Source organism: Trachemys scripta, chromosome 18, assembly GCF_013100865.1.
Source record: "Trachemys scripta elegans isolate TJP31775 chromosome 18, CAS_Tse_1.0, whole genome shotgun sequence".
NCBI lineage: Eukaryota > Metazoa > Chordata > Testudines > Emydidae > Trachemys > Trachemys scripta.
The window spans coordinates 13,739,447-13,757,295 of record NC_048315.1 but is presented as its reverse complement, the minus strand read 5'-3'; the positions used below and the strand labels follow the sequence as shown (position 1 = coordinate 13,757,295).

Below are 17,849 nucleotides of genomic sequence, written 5' to 3'. Positions count from 1 at the left end.
TCCGCTCAGGCACCCGCAGCCCCCAGCCAGGGCAATCCAGAGGCGAGAGCGAGCCGCGGCTCCCGACCTCGGCCCCAAAGCGTGCCTGGGACCTGACTCAGCGCAGCCCCCATGCCCTGCGCCTGCCACCCGCCTAGCGCCCCTGCGTGCAGCCGGTGATGTGGGGCCGGGGAGCTGGGGAGCCCCACCTTGCCTGCGCGCCTGTGCGCCCCGCGGAGGGGGGCGAGGCTGGAGTTGGCCAAGGGGGCGCCTTTGCCGCAGCGTCCATTTCCCGGCGTGATTTGCAGCGATTGCGCCTCCCCAGCGCGGAGTAGCCGGATGACGGTGCTAAAAGGAGGCGTAGGATGGTGACTGACTTGCTCCGGGCCGGGAGATCCGCCGTGCACCGGCTGAGAGGGAAACTACACCGGACTCTCTGTTTCCTTCCCCTCCCTGCCCCCCCCCGTCCCCTGAGAGAACTCCTGCTGCTGCAGGGATACAGGGGGGAGGATGGAGCGGGGCTGGGGGTACCTTCCGCCTGGATTGATCTAGCGAATGACTTAAAGGGAGGGGAGGAAAAACCAACCCCCCCCCCGCGCGTTTGAAAGCCACATTCATTCCGGAGTTGCCGCTTGGCATGAAGGACACCCTGTGCCAACCCTGCGGGGATCGACTCCTGCAGCCCAGCCCGTCCCCGGGAAGCTGGCCGGCTCTGGGAGCCTGAGCTGTGCAGAATAACTGGGGCACAGCATTACGGGGACCAGGAGTTGCGACACTGGCTTCCCCATCCCGGGGACATTTCCCCTCCGGACGCCGCGGCTAGAGCACCCGAATTGTTCTCTCCATCTCTTCTGTACCTGCTGGGCACTAGGAAGGCGTCCTGAGCCGGTGCCGGTCCATAACCCCCAGCTTTGCTGCTGCTGCGACTTGTCCTGCACGCTCGCTGCTTGGACTTGAGACAGCTCCTCCCGGGGACGTGGGATGTGCTCACACCTGCAGCCACCTCCTATCCCAAGCCACCTTTGCGTCCCTAGCCAGGAGGCTCCGCGCCACCCCTCATTTGCCAAGCAGCAGCTGAAGTGGCCACACTGGGAGTTTGATGGCTTCTTTGCGGCGAGTCAAAGTTCTGTTGGTGTTGAACTTGATTGCAGTGGCTGGCTTTGTCCTCTTTCTGGCCAAGTGTAGACCCATCACTGTCAAGAGCGGGGATTCCTTCCATGAAATCCATCCCAGGGCAGAAGTGGCCAACTTGACAGCCCATGGCATCAGCCCTATCCAGGATGCAGTACTGAAAAGGCTCTCCCTTCTAGAAGATATAGTCTACAGGCAGCTAAATGGTAGGAATTGCTGTCATTCTTTTGATACCTTTGGGGCACAGCCATACTTGGAAATACAAATAAAAATATAATAGAGAGCAATGATTCTTGAAGTTAGCAAAAGTAGAGAGCTACTTACCTATCTTTTCTGAGTTCTCAGGCAAGCTGTATTTTTAGGAGACATAACTGGGTGAATCAGTGTAGTCTCTAATTTCTAAGCTATATTAGGTTCTTAAAAGATTGCAGGTACCTTGCACTGAATGGGAGGAATGTGTAATAACATAATGCTTGCTCTCTGTTTTGTTGTTCCGGTCAGGAAATTATACCATCATGACTTTTTCCTCAGGAGATCAGAAACTAGTTCAGCAGCCAAATATAGGGTTGAAGAAGCATGCTGTGTATTGATTGAGGAAATGGCTTTTTACCACCAGAAATTTGTTGTTTGCTATTTTTTAAAAACTTTCGGGGAGCTGGCGTGGGGTGAGAGGGTTCAAAAGACTAAAGCATTTTGCGCCATCCAAGTGCAGACAGCCAGACAGTAAATGCACTTTTCTGTAATAAGTTACACAAACAATTCAACATTTCCTATGGCTCAGCCTTGACAGATGCTAATTAAAACCTCAAGTAATGCTTCTCTTTATAGCACAGTGCAGGGATTCCTATTAAAATCTCACCAGGTTCAATAGTTTGGAGATGTAGAAAGGGAGCTTAAAGATGCCATGTGGGATACAGAAACGTTGTAGAGATGTAAGACATCTAGGTGAGATATCTAATTAAAACACAGACTGAAGAGCTATTTTTTTAAGTGTTCCCCATAGATTCACTAGTAGCAATGTGATTCAGAGCTTCCACTCAACCCATTTGAAGCTTCCAGTCTCTGTGGGTTTAAAGACAATAGATTTTAATATTGCAAAATTAACATCGTTAATATTTTCTGTAATGTCGGTATGTTCTTCCCTCCCCTGATTCTTGAATACTGAACTAAGGCATGATTCTGTACTGTTGAACTGAGCACCTTGTGAATTGCATTTGTGTACTAACTCAGAACTATTACTGATGGCAATACTATACAGTGGATGCTAGGCATGTACTGGAATGCAGCATGCATATGCTGGTGTTTTGTCTTCAGTTACAATCATAATCTTGGTCAATCTCTGGGTTTGGGAATGGTGTTGTATAAATTGAGATGCACTAAGCTAGTTGAGAACGGCTCATTTTACATTGCTACTCCATACACGTGTGTGAGAAGAATTTCCTGCTTGTAAAGGTGGATGACACCTAATCTAAATCCCAGTGTTATCCAACAGAAGCAGTTGAAACAGTGTTGCGTGGCAATGTGAGGAGTGAAGTAAAAGGATAACAAGATTCTATACTATTCAGTATAATGAACCTGGGAAATGCATTGCTGCAAGATAGCGGGGCAAACAATTTAATAGTTTTCAGAAAGGAATAGGCATGTCTGTAAATAAGACAGTCTGCAGTTATATTTATTTTAAAAAATCTGTGGGATATCAGTCCTCGATCTTTAGCATAACAACCAGCCACCACTATCATTATTGTTTATTAAATATGTGCATTGAGGTAGCACCTAGCAGCCTTAGTGAGAGGTTTTCCTAGGCACTGTACACACACTGTAGAGTACTACATAATTGAGTGCTGACATTAGCCACCGTGAGAGTCAAGATGCTCAGCTAGGTACATCAGTGGTCAGTTCGACTATGGCAACTGAAAGGAATTGAAAAGGAAAGCTGGGATATAGTGTATCTAAATGGTAGTGCTATAAAAATGTTGGGTAAAATGAAATCTGATTACTCTGGTGTAATATATAACATTACCTGCAGTACCTGGCAAGGAAGCTGAAAACAAGACCTTGGTTGGCATTGTCTCCTAGTGGTCCCAGAAATAGAAAGTGTGAGTTCATCAGAAGTTTTTCCTCTTTTCCTTAGGATTGAGAGCTGGGGAGCTGTAGGACTCCCTACTTTTGGCCAATCCTTGAGGGTGCAAACTAGACGTTTTGGTGCCTATTGATTCCCCCAACACACCATTGAGTGCAAGAGGTGCCTTTCTTCCTAGGTCTCAATAGGCCGTCTCTGTAGTACACTCCCAGCAGGTGTGCATTTGGAATGTAGAGTAAGAGACAGCCTGGTGCTGGAAAATGCTGCCATGCACTTAAATGCTATGAGAAGGGATGGAATCAATATGTTTGTCCAAACCACAAATTATTTCCTGGGTGGACTGTAATTCAAGAGTATGAACGAAGCTACTTATCTATATGGCCGCTACACGTGCAATTTGTAGCAATATTGATGAGTCTGGCTGAACAATAGGCTCAAGTTTAACTGTGGTGTAAGTTAGGGGTGTTGATCAAGTGTATCTTGGGGTTCCCCTAAAATTTATTTCTGTTAATTTTGCTTTCGCTCACTGTCCACTGAATACTGTATGTAAGCTTTGTGCTTCAGCAAGGCATGTGATTAGACCTGGGTGAATGAGAAAGATAAAGAAAATAGGAAACACCAACACTCTCTAGCGCCTGTCCTCCGCAACTGCAGGAAGTAGTGAGATGTGCCCAAATCATCCTTGCACTGATGATCCCGAGGAAGATGGAACAACTCCTCTGTGGGAGAATTTTGCCATGTCTAAATTCGGAGTTAAAATTAATTCCATTCACAAGAGAAAGAGTTACCAAGACTGAAGATCTACAGTAGAGCCTCAGAGTTACGAACACCTTGGGAATGGAGGTTGTTCGTAACTCTGAAATGTTCATTACTCTCAACAAGACATTATGATTCTTCAAAAGTTTACAACTGAACATTGACTTGATACAGCTTTGAAACTTTATATGCAGAAGAAATATGCTGCTTTTAAATGAAACTAGCACAGAAAGGGTTTGCTTATCTTGTCAAAAAAAATTAAATTTTACATTTTTTTAGTAGTTTACTGTGCAGTATTTTTTTTTTGTGTCTCTGCTGCCTGATTGTGTACTTCTGGTTCCAAATGAGGTTGGTGGTTGACTGGTCAGTTTGTAACTAGGGTATTCGTAATTCTGAGATTCTACTGTAGTACCAACTTGAGATGTGCAGGTGTCTAGTATAACTTGTGCTTTTTTTTACTTTTAGTATTTAAAATTTGGATTTTGGTGACAACTGGCTCGCAGGCCCTAATCCATGCATTTAGAATAGCTCCCTACAAAATCCATCAGCCAGTGAAATTCTTCTTTCACCATACCCATTAACATTGTATTTTATAATTTGCCTGAGGCCTTGATGTTACGTTTTGTGCCAAATTTCAACTATCACAGAATGTAGCATCCTCTACCTTTGAGGGAATCCTGTGTTTCTCCTATAGCTTCGCCTGGTTGGAGGAAGTAGGAGGTGTTTGGGCAAACCCTGTCCATGACTACGGCTTCTAGGTGCTAAGGTAATACAGATAATAATGATAAGTTAAGTCTAAACTGTTGTGTGCTGTTCTACTTTGCTATGTTGCACTCAGAGTTGGCTGCATTTCAGTGGTGGATAAGTGATTCCTAAATAAGTGCACCATTTATAAAGCTTTGTTGTGTAAATATAAGCTTCTTATTATTCTGATCTAGTATGACCATTCCTGTGTTTCCAATTGTTGCAAGATCTGGTATAAAGCAGGTCAGAAATGCCAGCCAAGCTGTGCACCCACCATCTCTCCTTTGAAATTTTTTTTGGTGAATGTTGGCCTTAAAGACAGAATCAATGGAATTCTGTGCTGACAGTCTGATAACTGCACTGTGCTACAGAATTAATATTTGATTAGTAATGACATTTTGTAACCAACACCACATCTCCCCTGCCCACAGTGGACATTTCTTTATGCACAGGTTGAAGAGACAGCCCAGACGTGCAGGCTTAGGGAGAATGGTCTAGTGGATAAGGACTCAGTAGAAAACATTCAGTTCTTAGACTTTCCTGCGAGACCCTGGGATTCTCTGACATGAACCAGAACTGCTGTCTTAAATGACTTTGCAGACCAATAGGAACAGGAGAGACCATGCGGGTTTCTGAAAATGTAAACTGCAGCTTAAAATTGGTGAGACAATGAGAACCTACTTGGCCTTGCTTTGCAGATGTTACACATGGCTGAGGCTGGGTGGAAGTGGTGTTGCTTCTTATGTTCGGCGCAGCACAAGCCACTATGTAATTTAGCCCTTGGAACGCTGACCTTTTCCAGACTGCCAGTCAGATGAATTCTGTGTGTGTGCAGTATTGTATTACAGCTTAGTAACTATTCATAGTAAAGGGTAGATTTGATTAATTCATTCCCTTTTTGTTGTTCTCAAATTATCCATGAGCAGACTTAGATCTTTACAAATTTGTTTGTTCAGAATTAGTCAGTAAACATATCTCAGCCTGCGGCTTGCTTGTGAACTATTTGCCATTAGTATTGCTCTTTCTGATTTTCTATTCCTACTGTGTGATTCATCACACAAGTCGTGTGTGTGTGTGTGTGTGTGTGTGTTTTCTTGCCCCCTTATCAGATAACTCCTATACTATCAAAGAACTTCCATAAGTGTGGCCACATGTTCTCTCCCCCCATGGATATTTTGGGGAATATATACATTTGTAAGAGTATTTGAGAGACTTTTAAGTTCTGCAGTCTTTTTTTTTTTTTAATAAGCAAATGTTTTCTTTATACTGCAAATGTGCAGAAAAAGCTAATGAAAGGGTTGTGAATACTGCTGAAAGGAACCTGTGGCTTTTATTCCAGTTAATGTTTGCAATTTTCTTTTTTACTCCTACTTAATCTCTCTCTCTCTGCTTCTACATTTACATAAAATTTAGCAATGGTTGTGGCCCAAATAGCCTCAAAAGTTGTGGAAGTTCATACAGAAATATCGGAACTTTGCAGTGTGAACTCACCTTCATAGAGAGAGAGAGAGAGTGTGTGTGTGTATGTGCGCCCATAAAAAACATAGGTTAAGGAGGATGGTCTAATGGATAGGGACTCAGTAGAAAGCATTCAATTCTTACCTCAGCCATAGACTTCCCATGCAATCTTGAGATTCTCTGAATTCTTCCTTTGACCTAGCTACCGTTTCTCTGAGGGGTGGATTAACCTCAGTGGTGGGAAAACCTCTTCCATTGCTGTGGTGAGTGTCTACACCAGTGGTCACCAACCTTTTTACGCACAAGATCACTTTTTGAATTTAAGATCAATCCAGGATCTTCCCCGAGGCCCTGTCCCGCTTACTGCATTCCCCCCTCCCTCTGTCGCTCGCTCTCCCTCACCCTCACTCACTTTCACCAGGCTGAGGCAGGGGGTTGGGGTGCAGGAGGAGGTGCAGGCTCTGGGAGGGAGTTTGGGTGCAGGGGTCACACTGCATCTAATCTCATAGAATCCACTGGACATTTCATGAATTTTACTTTTTATTAGTGTCATTTGTGGTTTATAGATCCAAAATCCTTCAGGATTGTCACAAATCAATGTAACATTCTTAACTGTGGGGTGTGCATTGGCTGAGCCTGGGGCAGAGGGTTGGGGTGCAGGAGTGAGGGGTGCAAGCTCAGGGAGGGAGTTTGGGTGCAGGAGGGTGCTCCAGGCTGGGGCAGAGTGTTGGGGTGCGGGCTCTGGGAGGGAGTTTGGTGCAGGAGGGGGCTCCAAGCTGGTGCAGAGGATTGGGGGGCAGAAGGGGGTGAGGGAATGTGGGTTCTGGGAGGGAATTTGGTGCAGGAGGGGGCTCTTGGCTGGTGCAGAGGGGGCTCTGGGCTGGAATCTGGAGCCTCTGCCAGTCAATTGCGATCGCCGGGTTGGTGACCACTGGTGTCCACTAGGGCTCTACACTGACTCAGCTGCAATGGCATAGCTGAGCTGCTGTACCGTGTGAAGTGTAAACACAACTTATGTATGTTTGTGCTCTACTCCATTAGAGAGGGCTACCACAGCTGCTCCAGGAACTAAAAACAATTGGTGCTGTTTCAAGCAAATCAGTTAGGTTGTAAGCCCCCACTCCTCCCAGAGAGCTTCCACCTCCTGGAGTGTCTTGCGTATACTGGTTTAAACTGGATTCTCCAGAGACAACAGGATAAATGGCCAAAGTTTAGACAGACTCAGAGTCTTCTTTCTGATCCATCAATCAGAGAGAACCTGCTGTCCAAGGGGAACCCACCCTTATATGTTTGTATGTTTTCTCTGTAATGCTTTTACCTGAAAACAAATGTGCCTGCTTAGAAGGAGCTGTGTGATATCTTGTCACTGCTGGCAATATGCTGTTCATAGCCCTCAGAGAGACAGTAAAGCACAGGCCCTGGCATTTTTAGGCAGACTGGCTTGCTGGGGATATCGCAGTGCAGGGAGCTGTTCAGCCTTAAAACCCCGGTCAGGAGTGACACGCAGGTCTCTGCCCCAGAGAGATGATGGCTGGGAACGGGAAGCTTTTAAGGGCTGTCGTCAAGGGGTCACAAAGTGGGAGTACAAGTGAAGTTACCCTGAAACTGTGGCACAAGTCAGAGGCTATTAAATCAATATACAAACAGTTCGCTAACTATACATACATGACCATTTGAGAGTAGGAATGAATGATGGTCTGGTGGGTAGGCCACTGAACTGGGACTCAGGAAACCAGGGTATATTTCTTTCTCAGCCAGGCTCCCTGTGTGAACCACTTAGTCCAGCCTGTGCCACAGTCCTTTGTGTGTAAAATGGGGATAATACTTCACTACCTCACAATGGGAGTGTTAAGGATAAAATCCGTTAATGATTGTGAGGTGCTCAGACACTTTAATAATCAGGGCCATGTAAGTATGTAGACAGACAGGCCCAGAATTAAGATCCTGATCTGAACATCCCTAAAGTTGGGAGTGTTAGAAACCATCTCTGTTATTAGCAGGTTCAATGAGTATCAGTTCTGAACAACCAGTTCTGTCTAGTGCTTTCTGTTTGATTTACACAAATGGATCCATGCAGTAAGCTGTTCAGTGCATGAAATTAGTGGGAGTGAAGGTGGTCAGCAAGCTGCTGAACAGAGCCCTCAGCAGTGAAAAAATAATTCATTAATATAAAAAAGTTCTGTTCACCGAGCCAAATGTTTCCGAGAATACTGACAAACACTCTACTGGGACACCCCAACTCATGTTAGGCCCAACATTTAAGAGTTTGTTTGTAAAAACAAAATGGATATTTTACAAAATGTAATAGAAATAGAAATTATTTTAAATTCTTTTTAATATACGCACCTCTGAATGTTAAGAGTAAACATCCCTCTGCAGTGTTAAAATCTCAAACTGCACCCTTGTGCCAGTGTAGGATGTGAAATTGGCTAAAAAGGAACGTGAACTTGACCAGTGAAGTTAGTTGCCCCCTATCTGGAAGAAATGCACAAAGGCAAATCGGTATTATACAAATGTTAAAAAGCAAATTAGAGCTTTAAACTACTTTCCAATTGAATAATGTAGGGCCATATTTTGCAAAAAAGCATCCATTAAATGTATATCTCCAACTTTGCATGTGCAATAATTTGCACGCACTCAGATCCAAACTGGTGCGAGCAAACAGCAAATTGCACAGTTAGCTGTTTACCCAATTTGCACATGAAACTTGTGGGGACTGCATATGCAAAATTGAGGCACTTTTTGAAATGTGGCCTTTTAGATGATTTTACTGAAATATAGTTTTGTCTTTTTAAAATGGCACTCATTTAAAATACTTTAAAGAAATGTGAATTTGCTCACATATTACAGAGCATAATAATGCTTGACACTTCTAGCACTTATCTTTAAAGTACTTTACAAACATTAGCTAACTACTGACTATGACAACTGTATATGTAAACAAAAACCGATTACCATCAGATCCATCAGCTATTACTGGTATGAAGCAGTGTGGCACCCACAGAGAGTAGTTACATTCAGATTTCCTAATGGATAAGTAATATACCACTAAAGGGATGAAAGATTCTTTGATTTAAGATAAACAGATAAAAGCAAAGAGGGAAGGATGAGGAAATGCTGTTTATAAGGAACAAGGGCCCAATCCAGAAAAGCTTTACTCACAAGTTATGTCAAAAGAACTCTTCGTAGGGGGGTGATCTTGTTGGGTAAGGTCCATAGGTATGGAAAATGGGGTTATGAGTAATTATGTAGAATGATATGGTGGATGCTGCTGCTAAATTGTGAAATTTCACCAATAGCTGTCATGCAGTGGTATATGAGAAACTTTGATTTTTCCCTCACCCCTATGCTGTGCTTATCATAGAATCATAGAATATCAGGGTTGGAAGGGACCTCAGGAGGTCATGTAGTCCAACCCCCTGCTCAAAGCAGCACCAATCCCCAGACAGATTTTTATCCCAGTTCCCTAAATGGCCCCCTCAAGGATTGAACTCACAACCCTGGGTTTAGCAGGCCAATGTGCAAACCACTGAGCTATCACACCCCCCCCACATGTGAAATGACTCTGGTATCTCATATAGCAGTGATTTTTAAACTTTTTAGGCTGCATACCCCTTTCCAAATAATACAGTCTACCATGTACCCCCATCTGAGATAATATGCCTATGATTAGATTGTCAAGTCTTACTAAAAACTGTGTGGTCTGCCATTACAGGATATTCCTCACATATCCCAGAAAACCACTGTCCACATAAAGCATAATGTTGTAACTCCATAATAAACACTAAAGCTGAGTTTTTTCAAAAGGTGCCTAAGGATATTTGGATCCCCAATTCCCATTAAATTAATGGAAATTGTACATCCTAATCCTGTAGGCACCTTTTGAAATTTCAGCCCAACTTTTAAACTGTAGAATAACAGTTTTTATAGACTTCACTCATCCCCTGAGGCAACATGAGAGCTGTTGACTTTAAAGTAAATTCTTCTTATCAGGAACATCTAAAGGAAGTCTGATATCTATCACAGAATGATAAAAATAAATACTTCTTAAAGGAATAATAGGGTTAAAAGACTAGTCTTCTGATAGTCTGTCAGTTTAGAAGTTAATGTGACATTTGGATGACAACCAGGTTGACAAGGAACTGATAGATAATTTTGTTTTCAATTATTGTTTGGCATTATTATCCGAATATTCTCTGATGCTGGCAACGGATGAGTAATAAATCGGTAACACATTCATCACGGAGAAACAACACACTGATCGTGAGCTGTAGCAGCAGTGACTAGGTCACAGACAGAGTAGGATATTCTTGAATATTAATCTGGATGCACATCAGCAAAAGTTTAGATACATGGGAACACTTTCAAAAGTGCCCGAGTGGCTTAGGAGCCTAAGTCCCATTGAGGTTTAATGGGCTTTAGACTTCTACATGCCTGAGTCCCTTCTGAAAATGGGATCTAGGCTCCAAACTCATTTAGGCATTTTTGAAAAAAACCCCTCTAATTATTAATTGTATTACAGTATTATTTTAAAGCCCTAACCCAGATCAAAGCTCCATTGTGATAGGTACTGTACAAACACATCATAAGAGAGAATCCCTTTATGGGAAGTGATAGAGTTGGGTATACAATCCAAGTCTTCTGGGCCCCTTTTTAGTGGCCTGTCCATTGGACCATGCGATCTCTTACTAAGACAAAACATAAGAGAAAATTGAAGTGGACATTTGTAAGCATTGCTTGTCTGCACTGCTGGGCCTTAACTTACATCTAGAGTCTTAATTTACAATACCCGCAGCTGTGTCAAGTCGTGGCACTTCTTGAGCAATGACTGTTAATCAAGCCAAATTGGGAGCTAGTTTTGTCTTGTGCATAAACAAAGATATGAACGAGACCACCACACATTACTATTGTGTTCTTGGAGCCAGCATTTGAGCGATGGTTTCTAGAGGTGAAAGGCCAGTATGTTATAATCTGGCCATGCGAGAGGTCTTTAAGAAAATCTGTGAAGACCTCTTCCAAGTGTATCCCCATAAAACATCACCACAAGTGGACTGTGGTGATTTAGCTTTAGTAATGTATTCTAGTTTTGCTATGTTATTTTTCCTAAACAGTTTTGTCAGTACAGGCAACTATATTTTATAACCCCAACTCCCTGTTGTCAGATTTTCTCAACAAACTGTCATACACTTTCTATCTTATTGACACATCTGCTGCTAGTTCTGGCAATAAATCTAATAGCCATCGACCCATGTTCTGACATTACAGTGACAATTATCTAAAAATAATGTCAAGTATTGGGGTAGCCGTGTTAGTCTGTATCTACAAAAACAACAAGGAGTCTGGTGGCACCTTAAAGACTAACAGATTTATTTGGGCATAAGCTTTCGTGAGTAAAAACCTCACTTCTTCGGATGCATAGAGTGAAAGTTACAGATGCAGGCATTATATACTGTCCCATGGAGAGCAGGGAGTTACTTCGCACGTGGAGAACCAGTGTTGACAGGGCCAATTCAATCAGGGTGGATGTAGTCCACACCCAATAATAGATGAGGAGGCGTCAATTCCAGGAGAGGAAAAGCTGCTTCTGTAATGAGCCAGCCACTCCCAGTCCCTAGTCAAGCCCAGATTAACGGTGTTGAATTTGCAAATGAATTTTAGTTCTGCTGTTTCTCTTTGAAGTCTGTTTCTGAAGTTTTTTTGTTCAACGATAGTGACTTTTAAATCTGTAATAGAATGACCAGGGAGATTGAAGTGTTCACTTACTGGCTTATGTCTGTTACCATTCCTGATGTCCGATTTGTGTCCATTTATTCTTTTGCGGAGGGACTGTCCGGTTTGGCCAATGTACGTGGCAGAGGGGCATTGCTGGCACATGATGGCATATATGGCATTAGTGGATGTGCAGGTGAATGAGCCCTTGATGGTGTGGCTGATGTGGTTGGGTCCTCTGATGCTGTTGCCAGAGTAGATATGGGGACAGAGTAGGCAACGAGGTTTGCTACAGGGATAGGTTCCTGGGTTGGTGTTTCTGTGGTGTGTGTAGTTGCTGGTGAGTATTTGCTTCAGGTTGGGGGGTTGTCTGTAAGCGAGGACTGGCCTGCCTCCCAAGGTCTGTGAGAGTGAGGGATCGTTTTCCAGGATAGGTTGTAGATCGTGCATAATGCGCTGGAGAGGTTTTAGCTGGGGGCTGTATGTGATGGCCAGTGGTGTTCTGTTATTGTCCTTGTTGGGCCTGTCCTGTAGTAGGTGATTTCTGGGTACCCGTCTTGCTCTGTCAATCTGTTTCCTCACTTCCCCAGGTGGGTATTGTAGTTTTACGAATGCTTGATAAAGATCTTGTAGGTGTTTGTCTCTGTCTGAGGGGTTGGAGCAAATTCGGTTGTATCTTAGGGCTTGGCTGTAGACAATGGATCGTGTGATGTGTCTTGGATGTAAGCTGGAGGCATGTAGGTACGTATAGCGGTCAGTAGGTTTCCGCTATAAGGTGGTGTTTATGTGACCATCACCTATTTTCACTGGGTTGTGAAATCCAGGAAGTGGATCTCTTGTGTGGACTGGTCCAGGCTGAGGTTGATGGTGGGGTGGAAATTGTTGAAGTCCAGGTGGAATTCTTCAAGGGCCTCCTTTCCGTGGGTCCATATGATGAAGATGTCATCAATGTAGCGCAAGTAGAGGAGGGGCACTAGGGGACGAGAGCTGAGGAAGCGTTAAGGTGCCACCAGACTCCTTGTTGTTTTTAAAAATAATGTGGTAATGAAGTGACAAGAGTCTCTATGTAGAAGGTTAAATTAAAGCAAAGTGCAAACTGGGGTGAAGAGCCCATGCGGTACTTGGGCAATTACACACTCAACTCCTGATGTGACCAATAGCTTTTATATTTCTGTCAGTGGGAGATGCAAGGAAGAGAGATCCTTAAAACTAGGAGTGGGTTGAATTAAATGAGATCCTTCGCCTCCCCTAGGCTTTGCAATGGCTGCTTTAAAATGGAAAGTCTGCATTTCCCCTTTACTAAATAAATAACACAGTGGCCCGTGGATCTGTCTCGTAGGTACTTATTCTGTGCATATCACTCTGGTACCTGGCCCCACTAGTCAGCCTGCCGGAGGGATCTGATGCTGCATATTCATCTGTACTTGAACTAGGAAATAAGTGCAGCTGCTCAGTATTTGCAACGTGGTGGAACAGTCCATGTTAACTTTTGCTAAGGGCTATTTTTTTTAAAGAAGGGGACTATTCTAGTTGTTCTGGCCTACAGTGTCATGGCAGAATATTGTCACAGCTGCTGGTGGGTGAAAATTCAGGCTTTCCTAAAAGCCAGAGCCAAGTGTGTGTTGTGCTGGGATTATTTCCAGACTTGGGTAGTTGGGCACAAGATGTGCAATACTCTGATATGGTGTAGCATCATCTTATTGCTTAACTCTTAGCACAGTGAGGACCAGTGTACAGCATCTCAGCATTCTGCACTGAAGTAATGAAGGAGTTCTCAATACCTCAGTTTCTCTCACCTTTCATAGGTTGTAGAAAGGAGGGGACTATCTCCTTCCCCTTATGGTGTACGGTTATTTATTTATTTTTAAATCTGTCCAACTCTAGTGGTTCCATAGTTAACAGGAAGGATGGTCCTGTGGTAACGGCATTGCACTTGAACTCAGGAGATCTGGGTTTAATTCCCAGCCTTACCACAGATTTCCGTTATGACTTTGGGCATGTTACTTAATATCTCTCTGCCTCAGTTCTCTGAGTACAACGAGGATGATAAGGCTTCTTTTCTCTTTTTGTTGTTGTTGTTGGTCTCTTTAGATGGAAAGGTCTTCAAGACAGAGACTCTCTCATGTTAAGAGCTTGTATAGTGCTGAACACAATGGGCCCCTGGTCTTGGTTGGGGGCCTCTAGGTGCTACCATAATGCAAAATCATAATACACCATTGATAATTGAATAATCCAGATATGAACCATTGACCAGAGGTATCCCTATTAGCTTAGGTTAAGTATTTTCTCAGTCTGGAGAGTGAGTGGCCAGGCCTGGGAATCAAATCCAGGTCTCTTGCATGACTGTTTGCAGAACTTATTTTGCTCTGGTTTTAATCTTAGATTCTTGTGTAGCATTTTGATCAGCATAACCTCCCTATGTGGGTGTTGATGTTTTCAGAACAGAAAGATGAAGTGAAATGTTAATGTAAAAAATGGAACAATTAGAATTTCTTTCTGGGTCTTTGCTAGTGTTGCACTTGAAATTAAATCATGAAAGCATTTATGTTTGTGCCAAATTACTACACTATCTTCCCAAATAATTGCTCGATTGTGCTCTTAAGATAAAAACAAAGTTAAGGGGGGAAAATTATGAAAAGCCATTTAGTAATGCTGTGGGCTTGCTAATTTACCATGATTGGTTTTCAAATAACTTTAGTCGACCTTTGTATATTTCAGCTGTGTCACCTCCTTTCATACAATAAGCCAAGTGCTAAGAGACATAAAATAGGCTGTTAACTATAAAAAGCCTATTCTGTTAAACGTTTCTTCTATTTTGTCATGTGTGTATTGTTAGGGAAATGATGATGATGATTCATTCATTGTACTGGCCAAATTACTCGAATGGGGCCCATTGTGCCAGGCACTGTACAAACACCGAAAAAGCATGAAATCTTGGCCCCATTGAAGTCAGTGGGAGTTTTGCCATTGACTTCAGTGGGGTCAGGATTTCATCCATAGTGTCTCTCCCTGAAGAATTAGAAGCTAAGCTCCTGAACTTGCAACGTACAATGCACAGGCAAACCGCTGCACCTGCATAGAGTCTCCCTGACTTGGTACAGGCTCCACAGTCCACCAGCGAAGATGAAGAAGGATGGTCCAGTGGTCAAGGTGCTGACTTGGAAGATTTGGATTCAGTTCTCTGCTCTGCCACAGATTTCCTGTGTGACCTTGGTTTAATCACATAGGGTAAAATTTTTAAAAGATCTTCTAAGTGACTTAGGAGCTGGAGTCCCATTGTCAAAAATGACTGATTAAAAGACATAAAGAGATGAAGGGTTGGGACAGGAAGTAACATACAAGCATATGAACTTGGTAACAACCACCTAGGTTTTATTAGTTACGTGTTTTGCTTCTGCTGGGGTTCTGTGGTTGGCTGAACATATTTTGTATTAGTGGCAGAATTAGGGTGAGGATAATGTCAGGAGTGGGGGAGTTAGGGGACAGGAGAAGGAAGGAAGGGAAAGAGGAACAGTTACCACTCATCTGCGTAACCATGATAAACCGTCAGAATGTATAGCTAATTTTTTGATGGTCATTTTTATTGATTTTTATTAAGGTAGTACCCAAGGGCTCCAATCAGTTCAGGGCTCCCTTATGTGAGATGCTGTACAAACAGAAAGAGACAGTCCTTGTCCTGAGTAGTTGACTGTCTAATACAGGGGTCAGCAATCTTTCAGAAGTGGTGTGCCGAGTCTTCATTTATTCACTCTAATTTAAGGTTTCGCGTGCCAGTCATACATTTTAATGTTTTTAGAAGGTTTCTTTCTATAAGTCCATAATATATAACTAAACTATTGTTGTATGTAAAGTAAATAAGGTTTTTTAAATGTTTAAGAAGCTTCATTTAAAATTAAATTAAAATGCAGATCCCTCCGGACCGGTGGCCAGGACCTGGGCAGTGTGAGTGCCACTGAAAATCAACTCGTGTGCTGCCTTTGGCACGTGTGCCAGAGGTTGCCTATCTCTGGTCTAATACATAAGACAGACAAAAGAGCAGGGAGGAGGACTAGAGAACTTTGTAACATCCATGCAGAATGGTCAGAGTGATGGTTGGCAAATGTCATGTTAGTTCCATGTATGTAGTGTTGTTGTAGCCATGTTGGTCCCAGGATATTAGGGAGACAAGATGGGTGAGGTAATATATTTTATATATTATCTCGCCCACCTTGTCTCTGTAATGTTAGTTCCGTTGTGGTTTTAAAAGTCTTTGTTGTTTGTTTTAATTATTTTATTAAATGTATTTTGGGGTTGTTGTGAGGAAGGAATGCAGAAGAGGATGACTTAATAGAGCAAAAACGTGTAAATGAGAAAATAAGGGAGAGAGGGAGGAATGTGGATGGCAGGAGGGGTGAGCGTTTCCAAATCAAATGACTTCACTGGTGTCAAAAGGGCCCTGAAGGCATAATTCTGCCAGAGAAGTCACTCGGGTTCTTGAGACTTATTTTGCTTCCAGAAACATTATTTTCCCTGACCAACTGGGGCAGAGGGGACGCTTGGGGCCTGGCTCAATGTTTGGAAAGTTTCTGTTGTATGTCAGTTTGTATGAAGGAAATTTATGATTTGGTGGTGGTGGTAGAGAAGTTGGTAGTTGGGTAAGACAGGTTTGTGTGTATGTAATGCCTACGGAGTCAGAGCTGTTTTCTAAACCAGTCAGTAAGGTCAGAAGAAGAACTCTGCATACACAGAGCAATAAGTAGGTAATTGAACCTGAAGGTTTGGGGATAAGTTGGTTAACTACTCAAACAAGAAGGAGAAAATTCAAACACATTATCGGCTGATCAATACTCAGCATGACAGATTAAGGGGGGATCAGGCAAATGATTGTTACGGTGATACTTTGGCCCATGTCGGTAGTGACTGAATGTAGTTACTGGCTGTTCAGTGTTATACGTGAAAGATATTAATGGAGTCAGGGCATATTGACTTCATTAGTCTTCAGGGTCTTTAGATCAAGCCCCAGTTCAACAGGTGACTTTTGGGGAGAGCTGAATAGCTGTTCCACACACAACTAAAAAAAGGAGATGATAGAATAGTGGAAGGAACTGTGAGATCAGACAAGGCAGAGGAGGAAGGCTGGCACTGGCTAGACAAGGAGCCAGGGAGGAAGTACGGAAGAATTTGCTGTTGGATGAGCAGTTCAGGGAAGGAGAGTGGGACTGGGAGCTAGTGGGAGGAGGTGAGAGAGATTGGATGAGGAGCCAGGAGGGGGAACAGGGACTGGCTGTTCAAGGAGACTGGAACTGAGTGTAGGGAGGGAAGAGGCTGGGAGTCGAGGAGATTGAGAATTGGACAACAAACCCTGACCAGGGCAAAGAGACTGGGGTGAGAAGCCTGAGGAGTGGAGACTGGGACTGAGTAGGCAACGAAAATAGGCCTGAAACAAGGAGCCAGGGGTGGGGGAGAGACAAGACAGGGACAGGGCAGAAGGGGTCAAGTTTGGGGCAAATAGAAGAAGCTGTGCCAACAATAGCACACTGGCCTCCACAGCCTGGAATGGAACCCAGAATTCCTGAGTCTCACCACACCTCTGCTATCAGCACACTTCTGTGAAATCCACTGGCAGGGTCTCTCTCCACCTCTAGTGCTGGTCCACACAGAGGATGAAAGCTTACGACTGCTATCAGTTACTCCATCAGCTCAAATGACAAAGGTCTTTGTGGTGTATCTAAAGGCTCCAACCCTGCTGATAGCATTATATTGCAATGCACATGATTCAAGTGATGGAATTTCTGGTTTTTCAGTTTGCTTTATTAAAAAAACTAGGAAATTACACATATAAAACAATGTTAAAAGAACGTTATTAATCTGACTTTGCAACCTGAAGAATGTTCTTTTTATTGTATTTTTATTACATAGGGAAATTCCCAGACAAAAAACTAAATTAACTTAAAATTAAGATTGCTACAGTAAGTAACAACCAAAAGAATAAAGCAATATCAAGGGTTCTACA

General features: G+C 43.3%; 1 protein-coding gene across 1 annotated transcript in view; it reads left to right on the top strand.

The window, feature by feature from the left end:
• Nucleotides 1-406: 406 nt before the first annotated feature.
• GALNT17 (polypeptide N-acetylgalactosaminyltransferase 17) overlaps nt 407-17,849 on the top strand; it is a 276,061-nt gene continuing 258,618 nt past the window's right edge. Inside the window, exon 1 of the mRNA XM_034752813.1 lies at nt 407-1,316. Within this exon, the coding sequence (XP_034608704.1) occupies nt 1,079-1,316 (238 nt within the window). The 5' untranslated portion in view covers nt 407-1,078. The remainder of the gene's footprint in view (nt 1,317-17,849) is intronic.